Below are 15,243 nucleotides of genomic sequence, written 5' to 3' on the forward strand. Positions count from 1 at the left end.
ACGATTTAATTACTTTAACCAATGAATGTACAAGATAATTTGATAGCATAATTTTGTTTTTTAGTTCAATATCAACTTGTGATACATTTCATAAATGACTAACAAATATACCTTAGAACACTTTAAGTACATTTCCAGCTAACTTCCAGGGTCTAGTTTTGCATGCCTAAAAAAAAAAGGATTTTCTTCTTTAGAGTTGATGTCCTCGGGGAAAAAAATATCAATTAGAGGAAGGGCGAGATAGAGAGATATAATGTGCGATGAAATTGATAAACCAAAAATTCTGGGAAAGATCCCACAGTGATTTGAGTGCGAAAATTTCAGTGATCATTGTGAATTTTCATTAGGTTTTTGCTGACCATCATCAATGATTGTCACACATGAAGAAAGATTATATCTAAGTTTTAGTAATTTCTTTTTGGGACCAATCCATCTGATGGATAATATCATACTCATATAGATTTTGAAATGAAATAGAAATTAAATCTAATTCTAATTCTTGTTCATATGTATAATAAAAGATTCCTTAATAGCTAAAATAAATTATGTATTTGATTTTTTTGCTTAACTTATAAATAGCAGATGTTTCGTGCACCGGCTGACTTGGCATCATATGCCAAATACAAACGTCATCTGAAGTACAAGAGACTTTTAAATAATTCCTGAGCAATTATGGCTGGTTCATCTTCTGTTCACGATAACTACCGCAATCCCTTGGCCACTAGGTATGCCTCCAAGGAGATGTCATTCAATTTCAGTGAGAATAAGAAGTTTGTAACCTGGCGGAAACTATGGATGTATCTGGCTAAGGCTGAAAAGGTACGTTATGATATTGTAATTATGCTTTCCTCTGACGCTTGGTGTTATAATTTATTGTGGAATCATCGAATTTAGTAGGGTTTGCAGTTATATATATATATATATATATATATATATATATATATATATATATATATATATATATATATATTATATATATATATTATATATATATATATATATAATATATATACATATATATATGAATTTATAAATGTCAAAAGTAAAATGGAAGTTATTTGCTGATGTATTGATATGCTGGAATATTTGGGTCAGATGGTATCTTGCCGACAGTGATGATGTAGTAGCTTAAGGTCAACGCGGAAATGGTTTTGGAAGAAACACTGTAAAGTCCCAGTGTTTTCTTGCCACATTATTAAATATAGAGTTACATACGTAGTTGTTTATTATGTTGATATTAGATTGACTGATGTTATGATTAGGATGATTTTTCCTCAATATAGAACATGGGTACTGTAAGAATGGTTGTGGATGGGGCTATGAAATTCATGGAAAACGTTGGGTTAAGCATTAAATACCTTTTGACTTGATGGTGCCAAATACAGCATCAAAATAACCACTTCGGTCGATATTATGTCTGTATATCGTCTCCAGTGGGTCAAATGGTATATCAATATTATTTATTTGCCTTATTGGATTTATCAACTTTTATTGTTGAATTAAAGTATACTGAGATTGTAAGTGTCGTACAAATGGCAGGTCTTATATGTGAAAAGTTGAATTTTTATCTTAATAAGCATAGCAAAAGTCAACAGAGAGCCTTTGCATGTGGCTGTCTTGAAGTTTTGGGAAAGTGTTGGCATATGATGGCCAAACCAATCAATCTTACCTTACCTCCTAGTACTTTGCTGAAATTTTATAAACAGAAAAACTTTAAAAATTATTTATAGAATATTTTATAAGTCAATCAAAAAAAGTTGCAAGGAAGATAAACAATAGTGGCGCAATGCCATTTGCCCTATGCTATCATATCTTTTGGGAAAATGGTTACCACGATAAAAAAAAACACGTAAGAAGGGTAGAGTTTGGAACTTGAGCATAAGGTTTTAGATTGTCATTAGGTTTAGGTATACTTTTTGATGATTGTATTGAAAGGGAATGATATGTATAAAATGTATTGACAAGTATCAGTTGATGCTATCAGAATTATGTAATCTGAAATTGTTTCATGTTAGACATATAGTATACTTGGCAGGTTAGCAAATACATCTCCTAGGTAATTTGGTGTCTGCCTTTTGCCAGTTTGCATAGCTTTGGTTGTGGAATCCAGTTTGGCAAAAATATTTTCTACAAAAGATATATGGCAGTATTTACTTGGTCTATCCCCAGGTAAGTGAAAATGGAGTCAATGATTGTGTGTGTGTGTCTGAGAGTTTGAATACCTTCTTTTTAGGTAAAATCCACTCAGAAGTCCATGTAATGATGGCACATTACACGCATAAAGTCTTAGAATGTCTCAGATTTACACATCCTTATTTGTAGAACTTTTATATTTGAAAGTTTTCAATTTTGTATCCTAATTGGCTGTGGTACGTGTCAGTGCCCTGCTAAAGTATATGCTTGTGATGCACTTTTTCCAAAAGTAGCTTTTTCCTTGTGTACGTGTGGATATTACTGCATAGTGTCAGGTGTCTTCAGAGAATAGACTGCTAACCAGAAGTCAGTATAAAGTTTTCCTCCTTCCAGGAGCTGGGCCTCCCAATTACAGATGAGCAGATAACAGAAATGGAAAGCAACTTAATTAACATAGATTATGACCAGGCTGCCAGAGAAGAAAAAGAGACAAGGCATGATGTCATGGCTCATGTCCGCACCTTTGCATCAGTGTGTCCAACTGCTGCTCCTATCATACATCTTGGTGCTACATCATGCTACGTGGGAGATAACACTGTAAGTATATGCTGCTATATGTTTTGATTTTTTCAGTTCTTGCATTCAGTGTAAGTTTTACCTTTGCTTTTTTTTTCCACGTGGTAGCTGAGATGGCACGAGCATGCCAGTGCCATAATCATGGCTATCTCATATATGCTACAGTTTAGCTTATACACCAGGGAGGTCCTCTGGAAGCAGAGGCATCATAGTGGGTGTTAGAAATTAGACAGATGGATGAATTATGTAGAGCGTGAAGGAAGGAAGGAATTTGAGTATGTGTGGCAAAATTTCCATGTAGGAAGCATAATGTAATTTGATATAATATATGATGGCATAACCATGAATCTGTTGTAGCAAAATGATTAGGTGAGTTTGTATGGCAAAATTGGGTATCTTAAAGAGTGGATCTTGATTTGGGAATTAAGTAGAATATGACTGCCAGAGTTTTTAGGCGCATTGTAAGATGGACTGAAATGTATGTTGCCGTGAATGAAAGAAAATACAGTTGAAGAATATATTGAAGGACTTTAAGTAGTAAGGGAGTAAATTATGACAACTTGGGCATTTTGGACTTATTGACAGGACTGATACTTACTTGAAATTTATTGCTAATAATTCCAGATGCAAACAGAAAGTGAAGATGAAGGACTAGATGAGGATGTGGGAGAGAGTTGTCCATACATAAGAATGTATGTAGATGTGTTGTAGCTGAGGTACTGGAGTAGCACATGAATAAGTCATTGTATTGTAAGTTTGGAAACGTCGTATAGGTTAAAGAAGATGTAGATTATTGACTTTGACAGATTATCACTGGTTTAATGATTCCTGTGATGCTAAAATTGTCAGTACTACAGGATTTGATTGTTCTCCGTGACGGCTTTGACATCCTGTTACCCAAGGTTGCTCGATGTATCCACCGATTTGCTAAGTTTGCCAGGGAACAGAAAGATCAGCCCACACTTGGCTTCACTCATCTCCAGTAAGTTAAGCTGATGCATATTTATGTATTTCCTTTTTGTGCCACCTGTATGACTCGGTAGACACTTAGGGTTCACTTTGTCTGATGTCATATGCCCATCTATTTATCTGTCTGCTTCTCTTCCATTTGTAAGGGTTACACATTAACCTTCAACTTAACTCTGTCACAGCATGAAAACTAAATCATATACTGGACTTATTAACTTGACTATCATGTGAACAAGTTGGGGTCTGATCATACCCCACCTTCATTAAGTTTAGTGAAGTGTCACAGTGCATAACATTTTACATATATGAGGTTATTGTGATTTTCTTTGTTTTATTTTCAGAGTAACCATGAGTCTAGGAAGAGATTTTAAGGACTAAGGGTAGAAGAATTTAAGTTACATGTAACTTGTTTCCTTTCCCTTTGGCATTAATATGTTTCCTTTCCCTTTGGCATTAATATATTTGATCCTCTGAAGGTGTCTCTTTCTCATGTATTCATGAAGATTCAGTTATTTTGTTAACCTTCTTTGGAGGATGCTCTTGATTCATATTTTTTTAGACCTGCTCAGCTAACAACAGTTGGGAAGAGAGCAAGCCTTTGGGTGCAAGAACTGCTAATGGATGAGCAGGCCATATCCAGGGCTCGGGGTGACCTTCGCTTCCGTGGAGTCAAAGGGACAACTGGTACTCAAGCATCATTCCTACAGTTGTTTGAAGGTAAAAGCTGCTGATGAAAACCCTACACAGGTATATGACTGTAGAATGAGAGGGAAAGTGCAGGTTTTAGAATTAAGTTTTTAAAGAGTTAGTTGTGAAATGAGAATATAAAACAGAAAGATATGAGGATGTGAGAGAGGATTCAAAAGCAAAGAAGAAAGTCATTGTTAAAGTTAAGGATCACTTTCTGAGGTGGTATAGGCATATATGGAAATGTTATTTTTTTAGATTATGTTGGAGGTATCCATAAGTTAAGAAGAAAGAAGGGAATGAGGGGAAGAGTAAAATGATGAGAGAGGTAGAAAGTTGGTGAGAAGGAAGTATGGGAATGGAAAAAGTAGTACCTTGCTGAGGTGTATTTAGTTATGAAATGATAGAGATAAACAAAAAATTCTGCATGAGTCACTGCTAGATAGTGAGAGATGGTATATTGGTATAGGTAGATATTTGTATGTCAAATAATGCTGATCTTCAACTTTTACAGGGAACCATGAGCAAGTGAAAAAGCTTGATGCTCTTGTGACTCAGATGGCAGGCTTCGAACAATCTTACACAGTTTGTGGACAAACTTATTCACGTAAAGTGGATGTGGAATGTCTTAATGTTTTAGCTTCTCTAGGAGCAACTGCCCATAAGGTAACAATTGGAGTTTGAAATGATAAAGTTGCTTGATTGTGAAACTGATATATATTTTTCCTCTCATTTCTGAATTCTCATAATACTTTGTATCCATTGGTAATGACAGTGAAATCCTTAGGATATATTCAGATCATGTTTCATTGCATTCATATATGCTCCAATCCTCTGTTTATGGTGCCATATGAAGCATTTTAAAGCTAGTCACTGGATCTCAGTTTAGCGAGTTGCTGAAGGAGACACAAACTTTATATATCACATTTCCATTTTTGGTATGTTGTCTTGAGCCACTGTGTCATATTTTCTTATGTCTCTTAAGCACTTTTCATATATGCTTCTAATTCTTTCGTGTTTAAGAACTTAGCAGGCCAAAAAATTAGAGGAATGGGAGTATGTATTGATCTTATGAGATATCCTACCTACATTCTCATGACAGAATATACTAAAATTTTTGTTTTCCACAGATATATACTGATATACAACTTTTGGCTGTATTGATCTTATGAGATATCCTACCTGCATTCTCATGACAGAATATACGAAATGTTTTTGTTTTCCACAGATATGTACTGATATACGACTTTTAGCTAGTATGAAGGAGCTAGAGGAACCATTTGAAAGTAGTCAAATTGGTTCTAGTGCCATGCCCTACAAGCGAAATCCTATGCGTAGTGAGCGCTGCTGTGCCTTAGCACGTTTTCTCATGGCTTTACCTCCAAATGCTCTCAATACATCTGCAACTCAGTGGATGGAACGAACTCTTGATGATAGTGCAAACAGGTAGTAGCTCTTCAAGTTAATGTTTTACAACACATACACAGTTCTACAACAGCAGAGTGATTTGTTCAGTGCAGGGTGGTGAGATTGATTTCATAAGACAGAGAGTAGTAGGAATGAGGATGAGAATATTAGAAGTAGATTTGGCATTGTGAAGCTCAAGAAAATAAGATTTGGAGTACTGTTTTAAGATCATGTGGGAAAACAAAGTAAACTAACCAATGTATTTGAATGAAGTAAAATAGAGCAGACAATGAGGACATGTTAATGATGTAGAGTGAGGAGTCATATGTGTAAGAGAGAATTGTCATATAAGATTGAGATATGGTTTTAACGTTTCAAAGTGCGCTGACGAGATCTTGCGTAAGTGTCTGATTACGTAACTTCCATCCTACAGCTTGTTTTAGAAATTGCTCTCATTTTGCCAGTACACTAGTCATTGTAATATTCCTGAAAGTTTTGTTTTTTATTTTTTTTCCCCATCACCTTTTCCCATATAGCAATGTAGGACCAGGAACAGACCAAGGACAGCCTTATTTGCTTATATCCAATTTCTAGCTGTCATGTATAATGCACCAAAACCAGATCCACCTGTCACAGACCTTTTTGTGGTTTTCCTTGACTTCATGTTCCCTAGTTCAGTCAGTTGACAGCATGACACCCTTTGTGTAGTACATTGCTCCAGTTCACTGTATCCCATGCATTCTTCACACCAAAATGTTAAAGTAGTTCTGTGTCTTGCACTCATTTACATACTTCTTTGCTGATTATTATTTTTCTTTGTTATTATTAATTAAATCTTTGCACACTATTTTATCACTCAAACCATGAAATAAAATTAAAAGCAACTCAGTGGTTACTAACTCTCATGTAGTCTGTAGCATGGTAATGGAGATTACACGTATCTCATTTGTGGTAGTATCTTATTCTTTTGCCATATTATATGAATCAATTTTTTTTCATTTTTGTATGGCATTTTCTGTATGGGTAACAAGTATCTTTCCATTGCAGACGCCTCAGTTTAGCTGAATCATTTTTGACTGCTGATAGTTTGCTTACAACACTGCAGAACATCAGTGAGGGTTTGGTTGTGTACCCCAAGGTGATTCAGCGCCACATATCCCAGGAGCTTCCATTTATGGCCTCAGAGAACATCATCATGGCGATGGTCAAAGCTGGAGGTAGTAGGCAGGTGAGTATTATGTATATGGAAAAATAGTCTGAAGTCAGATCTTTATTTAGGGGACCTCATTTATGTTTGTTCGCTTATGTGCTTGGAGCCTATATGCGACTGACTGTTTTTAATATCTCACCACACATTATTTTCTTAGTACAAGGTACACATCCAGCAGAAGTCAAAATGTCCACTAACCTGATGTGGAACCATATTTTTAGGTCATCTTTCCATTTTTGCTGTGTTCTTTACCAAACTTAAAGGTTAGTGCTCCTTCAGCCATTTTTCACTGATAAGCCGAGACAGTCGTGCTACTTATATCTTATCTTTTGAATTAGGGTATCAAAACAGGTTCATCCAGTTCACAGACGTAACATTATTGTGCAGCTTCTGTATTAATATGAAAATGAATCTTAACATGCATTTGTCATGAAACCAATCCTTTAAGCTGACAGGATTCTTTTACTAGTTACAAGTCCTTATACATTCAAATGATTGCTGAGATTCCTGGTGCTTCTTTTGCAGCAGGGATCATTCAGCAGGAAAATACTTTGTAACTGATTGACATGTTCTGTTATTCCATACATTGCCTTCTGAAAAAGCAAGTCTAAGATCAGTGATAGTGGACATCCTTATCTTTATTATTTTTTCAGAGAGGAAAGAGTTAATCTTGAGATCATTAATACATAATATTGTTTAAGAGTTTTCATGTAACATACATTTCCAGTTTAAGAAATTCCCCAAAATTCCACAACTGTGGTCTTTAGATATCTTGTTTAAGGCCATGATATATCCAACAGTTCTTGAGATGTCTCAGTTAGTGCTCAAGATTGTTCAAGGTAAGTTCCGTGCATTGGTAATTTTCATGTTGTCAGAATATATATTTTGAAAAGCCCATATTTAACATTATATTGTAAAGGCTTCTTGATTACTTTGATAAGGAAATTATTATTAGCTGGTCTTAAATCTATGAATTTCACCTTGCAGAAGGGTATGATTGTACATCTGATTATTTAGGTATCTTTGAGATGAGTGTGATTTTCTTGTCAGATCCAGCTCACTCTTCGTAGAGGCAATAGAGAATGACTTATACACTGGACAAAAGTGATCTTTGCACTTTCAAAGTGACATAATATGACATAAAGGACAAAAACTTAAATGAGCATACCAACCTGTTAAAGTTAACAGGTTATCATTCTGAAATCTGTTGTTCATTAAAGATCATATTTGTGCTGTGTATGGTGCAAGACTGTTTTATCAAGCTGGAATAACTTTTTTGGAGGATCTTTAGAATTAACTGGGATATTTCAGTTGATTATGCATTCATTATGCGAATGAGGTGTAATGTTACCAATAAGTTTAATCCTTTTCCTCATTAAGTTTTTTGTTTAATTCTTTTCCTTTATGTTTTTGTCCAGTTTTGTTTTCCTTATTTAGCAGTTCTATGTTTGTGAATACACAGTTGAAAAATCATATCCACACCAAAGAAGCAGGGCTGTGTGATATATAATCACAAGTGTTTACCATATTATAAATAGTTAAATGTTGAGCGTATGCATCATTATTGATTTTCTTACATACCTAAACCATACCTTAGCATTGTATTATTATTTTGATACATGCAGTCATGGTTTTTCACTATGTCTTTGTCTCGACCAGTTAGATGATGTTAGCTCTTGAGTTTCAGCTCTTCTTTTATCTAATTTTTTAGTTTCCTTTGGTATGTGCCTTTTTCTTTTATCCTTTCTGTCTGTTTTGTTAAAAGTTACTTTTCTTTCTGACATTTTCCTATAATTTAAAAAAAGAATAATCATTCTCTCCTCTATATTTTTATCTAAGATTTTTTGTCCACAGTCTTTTCAGTATCTCTTCATTTCAGATTGTGATTCCCAGTGTTTCTTAAGACGTTTCAGGAAGTAGCATTACAGTTGATGTTACGTCAAATTTTCCTTTATTTCTTAAGTGATACATCTGATTCAGGCTATGGAATTGATATCATCATATTTTACATGCGTTTTTTTGTGCATTTCAATACATAGTGCCTACATGACTAATGCATTTTTGGTAAATTTTGACAGGAGTGTCATGAGGAAATACGTGTACTTAGTCAAGCTGCAGGAAACAAGATCAAGCAGGAGGGTGGAGAAAATGACTTGGTAGAGAGAATTAAGGCCTCTCCATATTTTATGCCCATTCATAACCAGATTGATGAATTGCTTGACCCAACGACCTTCATTGGTAGAGCTCCACAGCAGGTGAGTTGATAATTTTATTGTTCCATAAGTTGCCTTGTGAATTTTGTATAATTCTGATGAAGTAAAACTTTCTCATGAATGTTAAAAAGTATAAGAGAAATAAGTTAGCACTATAGATAGAATGGTTTTCCTCACGAAAGTGAAATCATATTTGAAATACTCTTTATTGAATAGATATACAGATTGTAAAAGGACTAGATAGTAAAGCCAGACTAAATGCTAGATATTTAGATCAGTTTGATAGTGAATGGGTGTCATTGTCTTCGTGTATATCAAAAGCAGTTTATAGTTATCACGCAGCGTATTTCTAAAAACTTACCTTTGCATCACACAGTCACAATCCCTTCTATTTTTTTTTTTCATCTTTTAGAACCTGCTTTTTAAGTTTCTTTTTTAATTATACTGATATGATTTCAGAAGGCATACCCTCCAATCCATACATAAACTTGAAAGTAATGACTACTTCTTGCATATGCTCTTCATAGTTCATCTCATTTTCTTTTTTGCTGACTTGTAATCCTTTTTCTGTTTACTTTCTCAGATTTTCCCCCAGAAATAAGCATTATTGTTGCTTTCTTCCTTTTCCTTGGTACTGATCCCTCTTCAATTTTCTGCACTTTTTCTTTAGTATGCAGGGTAAATACATCATCAATAGGGTCATGAGCCCTTTAGGAATTTATGTCATTAGATGTCTTACGTAGTCTTGTCTGTTATCCTCACTGCATTCTGTAGTTTCTCCACATCCCATCTAGTTAAGTGACATCCCCTTCAAGTACACTCTGGAACTTGTTATTTAACTCCTCAAATATTTTCTTTTCTGTCTCAGAAACCCTTCCATATGAATGATTGTGGTAAACTGTTTTGTAAATTTCAGTTTACATCAGATGATGTGTGTGGTGTATGTTTTTGTCTTAGTATGTGTATAGTATGTGTATATTTATCTTTGTATGTTTGTCTTTTTTATGTGGCGACACTGCAAGTGAAGATTCACCTTTGGTAAAGTTGTGTTATCATTGAAAAAAAGGAGTACAGTCTCATGAAGGAACTTCTAACTGCAAAGGAATCCAGTACTTTCCTGCTCTTGATTCAAGTGCAGCCTTGAAACTGCAGGAGCCCCATGTAACAGGCCTAGGGGATGTATTATTTTAAATTATTCATATTTATATGGTGATATATCTTTCTGTACGAACATAAACATTTTATGTTTGTATGCTTCCAGATATGTATGCTTATGAATCTTAGTTTTATCATGGGGTCCTTTATCATTGTTTCTTTTTCTGCAGGTGGAGGAGTTTCTTAGGTATGAAGTAGAGCCAGTTCTAAAGAAATATGAAGGAAAGTTGGGAGGTGCTGTTACCTTGACCATCTAATCTGTCTTTCTTCATTTAACTGTACTATATAAGCAGTAAGTCAACTAAATACCAATTTTTTTTGGAATTATAGAGCCGGTCATCTTATTGTATTCATCGATAACCCTCTTTGCTGCAAAATTTAGATATATCTAAATGAATTTTTGTTCCATGTCTGTGACATTCAAGTGTACTTTATGGCTTCCCTGTTGCATTTCAAGATTTTTGATGAATATGATATATGATTCTTTTTCTCACACTTATCACCATTTCCTTGGTTAGTGAAGTAGCACCAGGAACAGATGAGGAAAGGCTGCATTCGCTAACATCCATTCTGTAGTTGTCATGTACAGTGCACTGAAACTACAGCCCCCTATTCACAACCAGGCACCTCAGACATTTCCATTGTTTTCTCTGGCCATTTCACATGCTTTAGCTCTGTCCACTGACAGCACATCATTCCAGTTCAGTTTGGCCCATACTTACCTTTCACTCTCCTGCATTTAGGCCCTGATCACTCAAAGTCTTTTTCACTCTATCCTTCCATCTCCAATTTGATCTCCCTTTTGTTCAAGTCCCATCCACTTCGGACATGTACATATGACATACTTTTACAGCATTCTTTTTTAATATGTTGCATTAATATGTTTACAGAATACTTTGAGCTTGATATCTCAATTCCTATCAGTTCCTGTGGAGTGTATTGGAAATTGATTAATGGTAAAACTTCCTATTTTTTTGAAAAATTCCAGTTTCTACTGTCATATTTGTAAACTCCAAGTTCAAGTTAGAAAGATATAAAGTCTCAAATAAGGATTTTGATTTCTCAGTAGATAATCGAGTTCTGAGCATCTCACTGAAATTAAATTGCACAGCAAAAAATTAAGATCAAGAGTTAATGTGACATTTATGGATCTGGAGAAAGAGTATAATTCCATTGGTATATATGCCTTTTGTGTTAGATATTACAAGTAGATGGTTTGAAAGGAAAGCTGCTTGAAATAATGAGTTTTTATCAGTATCAGCAGAGTAAGGCATGTGAATAGGAAGAGAGGAGGGTAAGTGGCTCCAGGTGAAGAAGGGTGTGGGTTTGTGGCAGGGGTGAGTAATGTTGCCATGGCTGTTTCACCTTTTATCTCATGAGAAAGGTGAATGCAGAGTCATGCTCGGAGAAAGGATCTGGTCTTCAGCTTGTCAGAGGAGGGTAAAGGCTGTCGACATGAAGCTGAGTCAGTAACTTAGTGCTGATGACACAGCACTGGTTGCAGATTTGAGTGAGAAACTGTACAAGTTGGTGTCTGAGTTTGGGAGTGTTTGAAAGGGGAAAGTTGACAGTAAATGTAAGTATAAGCAAGATTATTAGATTTATCAGTGGAGAGACTCAGAGTTCATTGGAGTGTGAATTTGAGTGAAAAAATGTGGAGGAAGTGGAATGGCTTAGATACCTGGGAATTGACATGGCAGTGCATGGAACTGTGGTGTCTCAACAGCCACAGTGCTGATTCCCAACATCGATGGATCATTCCCTGATTCTCTCAGCAAGCTAGAACACATATCAGTAGCTACAGTGAACTTTTAGCTGATGTGAACTATATGGTGAATTGGGGGGTTAATGTCCTAAATGCACTGAAAAGTGCCTGGAAAGAGAGGTCACTGTCTGTGAGGGCAGATATAGGGGCATTTAATGCATAGTATGCATATGAGGCTTAGGTTGTCGGTAGAAAAGTATGGAAAAGGGTGGATGTGTTGGGATTGAAATGTTTAAGGACACTATTTGGTGTCAGGAGGGTTGATCAAATTAGAAATGATAAGAGTAAGAGAAGAAGATTGTGTATAAGAGTGCTGAAGGTGTGTTGAAATGATTTGCACATGTGAGGATGGATAAGGACTGGATGAAGAAGGTATACATGTGGGAAGAGAAGGGAACAAGGAGAAGGAGGAAACTAGGGTGGAGTTGGGAGGATGGAGTGAAAGATGCATAGATATATAGGGTCCTAAGTATGTAGGGGGTGGAGATATCCAGTTTCCATCTTCACCCAAGTAAGTGTCACCCACTATGTGGGTGATGAACTCCCAATGGGACCTAGATGGACTTGCCTAGCTTCCACCATCTTCCTGGTAAGTGGTATGGGATGTGAAGCATATATGGGACAGGACAGTTTAGAATGGTGTGTTATACAGAGGGCATTGTACTGTCATTGGGTTGAACAAGGAAGTATGAAGTGGTCTGGGAAAACCACGTACAGGTCTGTGAGACCTAGTCATGGATAGGGGACTCATGTTTTTGTACATTAGTATACATGACAGCTAGAGATTGGATTATCAGTTCCTGCCACTATCTTGCTATCTCAGGAAATAGCACAGAAGTTTGAATAAAGTGACTTTAGGACCCTTTTTATGGGACTCCTGTAGTTTCAAGGCTATGCTGCAGATGGAAGCAGGGTAAGGTGAGCTTTTAAGTAAGAAGTCCTTGACATGGCCATACTCTTTAATGTCCACTGATGATGATGCAGCCTCATGAAATATGACTTGCAAGCAGAGCTTATGTGTACCAGGTTTTACTTTTCCAAAAGAGGGAACAGAGAAGGGGCCAAGTGAGAATTTTCTCTAAGGCTCAGTCCTCTGTTCTTAATGCTACCTTGCTGATGCGGGAAATGGCGAATATGTATGAAAAAAGAAAATATATATATATGTATATATATATATATATATATATATATATATATATATATATATATATATATATATATATATATATATATTTTCCTGTGAGTCCATCCTGTTGATATGCACAGTTGATTTCATGTTTCTGGTGAAGGTATTTTCTGTATTCTCTAAGAAAAAGATGCTGTAGAAGAAAATCGTTGCCTCTTTTCTATCACCTTAATTTAGTTGTTTTTTTTCTTAAGGGGAGATGATTTTCTTGACTGCTAGAAATGTGATGTGAAGGGCAAATAAAGTTTTGCATTCATTCTCATGAGTTTCCTTTTAGAGTCCTTTAAATATGGTGATATGCGGAATTAAACGTTCATTATACGAGGGAAATTATTGTTAACAATTTTTTAGATCTAATATATCTGCATTGTTACCAGTTTAGAAATTCATGGTAAATGAGTGCCCCCATTAACTGTTCTTTTATATTTCTTCACTCTTCTTCCTCCATCAACAGTTTCCTTAAATTTTATGTATCTTTCCACAGTATTTCCTTATGTTGTTCTCATGTCATGAGACCATTTTTTTCATACTTGTTTGGTGTTTCCCTGGTTAGAGAGATATCCCTAGGAACAAATGAAGAAAAAACACATTCGATCGCATCCATTCTCACACTGTTATGTGTAATGTGCTAAAACCACCATCACCTATCCACAACCTGGCCTCACCGACCTTTCCATGTTTTTTTCCTTCCACTTTACATGCCTTGCATTAGTCCACATTGACAGTACATTGACCTCTGTATACCACATAATTTCAATTCACTCTGTCCCAAGTATGTCTTTCACCCTCTTGCATGTTTAGGCCTTGATCACTCAAGATCTTTTTCACTCCATCCTTTCATCTCCAGTTTAGTCTACCCCTTTTTATGAGACATATTGCAAAAAAAAAAAAAAAAAAAGGTATAAAGATGGATCCCTGGGTGTAAAAAAAAATTCCCTCATCTTATGTTCACATACATGCAATAGTTTGACAGTATTATTGAAGGCAGAGAAACTTGCCTATCATGAATACAGTAATGATATCCAATAAGAGAGACAAAACCAAAAGTAGAGTGAGAAAAGATGAAAGTCAAGGGTGAAATCAGAGGTCATTCAAAATGTAACTTATCCTGAGTAAATGGGGCTCTGGATTATCTAGATTTCTAAATTTTATAAGCTTCCTACAAAGGCTTTGAAATCAAACAGGTGTAAGTTAGAAAGATAGAAATGTTGAGTGATTCAAAAGAAGTAAATTGGGTGCTTACCGTATATGTTGTAGAATAGCACTGTATAACTGCTGATTATTTGCTACATTTCTGTCCCCTTATGAGTTTTTGTATGGGCTACTCTAAAGACATGTTTCTTTCTTCACGGCACCTGGTTTGATGTTTAAGGTTGAATGCTTGATCCCCTAACATTCAGCCTGTATTTTCTTAATGTTTCATGTGGTTTGTTTCCTTGTAATGCCACCAGCAGAGTTAAGGAACAGGTAAGATGGGCAGATGAACTGCATTTTGGGGACACCAAGTAGGGTCTGGCAGAGACAGGCAGGTGACTTGTGACCTATGACTGTACCTTTTGTGACTGATCTTGGTAATCTATAACAGTTGTAATTAGAAATAAGATATTGTTTTACTTGTTTTAAGTAAAATTTATGTTTGTTATTGGGGACGGATGGTTTAGGTTTAACGACAAACTACCGAAGAGGAAGGTCATTAGGCCTGGCAATTCTAAAAAATTTTTACTGTATTCGTTTGTTCTTAGCGCTTACTATCTAATGCGTCGCTATTTCCTGTGTGGCGGGGTAGCGACAGGAATGGATGTGTGTGTGTGTGTGTGTAAGAGTGGATGGGCCATTCGTCTGTTTCCTGACGCGGAAAACCGATAAAATATGATAAATTATATTCCTATGAGTCCACAGGGAAAATGAAACACGAAAAGTTCCCTAGTGCACTTTCTTGTAA

The 15,243-nt window shown here is 35.7% G+C and overlaps 1 protein-coding gene across 1 annotated transcript; it reads left to right on the plus strand.

Moving 5' to 3' along the window:
- The first annotated feature begins 593 nt into the window (after positions 1–593).
- On the plus strand, positions 594–12,403 carry Adsl (adenylosuccinate lyase). The gene is made up of 9 exons (XM_071694894.1): positions 594–819; positions 2,527–2,730; positions 3,567–3,691; positions 4,238–4,395; positions 4,880–5,031; positions 5,594–5,811; positions 6,820–7,000; positions 9,061–9,237; positions 10,521–12,403. Exons 1-9 carry the CDS (start codon positions 673–675, stop codon positions 10,605–10,607), a joined length of 1,449 nt encoding a protein of 482 aa, XP_071550995.1. The 5' UTR covers positions 594–672; the 3' UTR covers positions 10,608–12,403.
- The last annotated feature ends 2,840 nt before the right edge of the window (positions 12,404–15,243 follow it).

Source organism: Panulirus ornatus, chromosome 57, assembly GCF_036320965.1.
Source record: "Panulirus ornatus isolate Po-2019 chromosome 57, ASM3632096v1, whole genome shotgun sequence".
Classification (NCBI taxonomy): domain Eukaryota; kingdom Metazoa; phylum Arthropoda; class Malacostraca; order Decapoda; family Palinuridae; genus Panulirus; species Panulirus ornatus.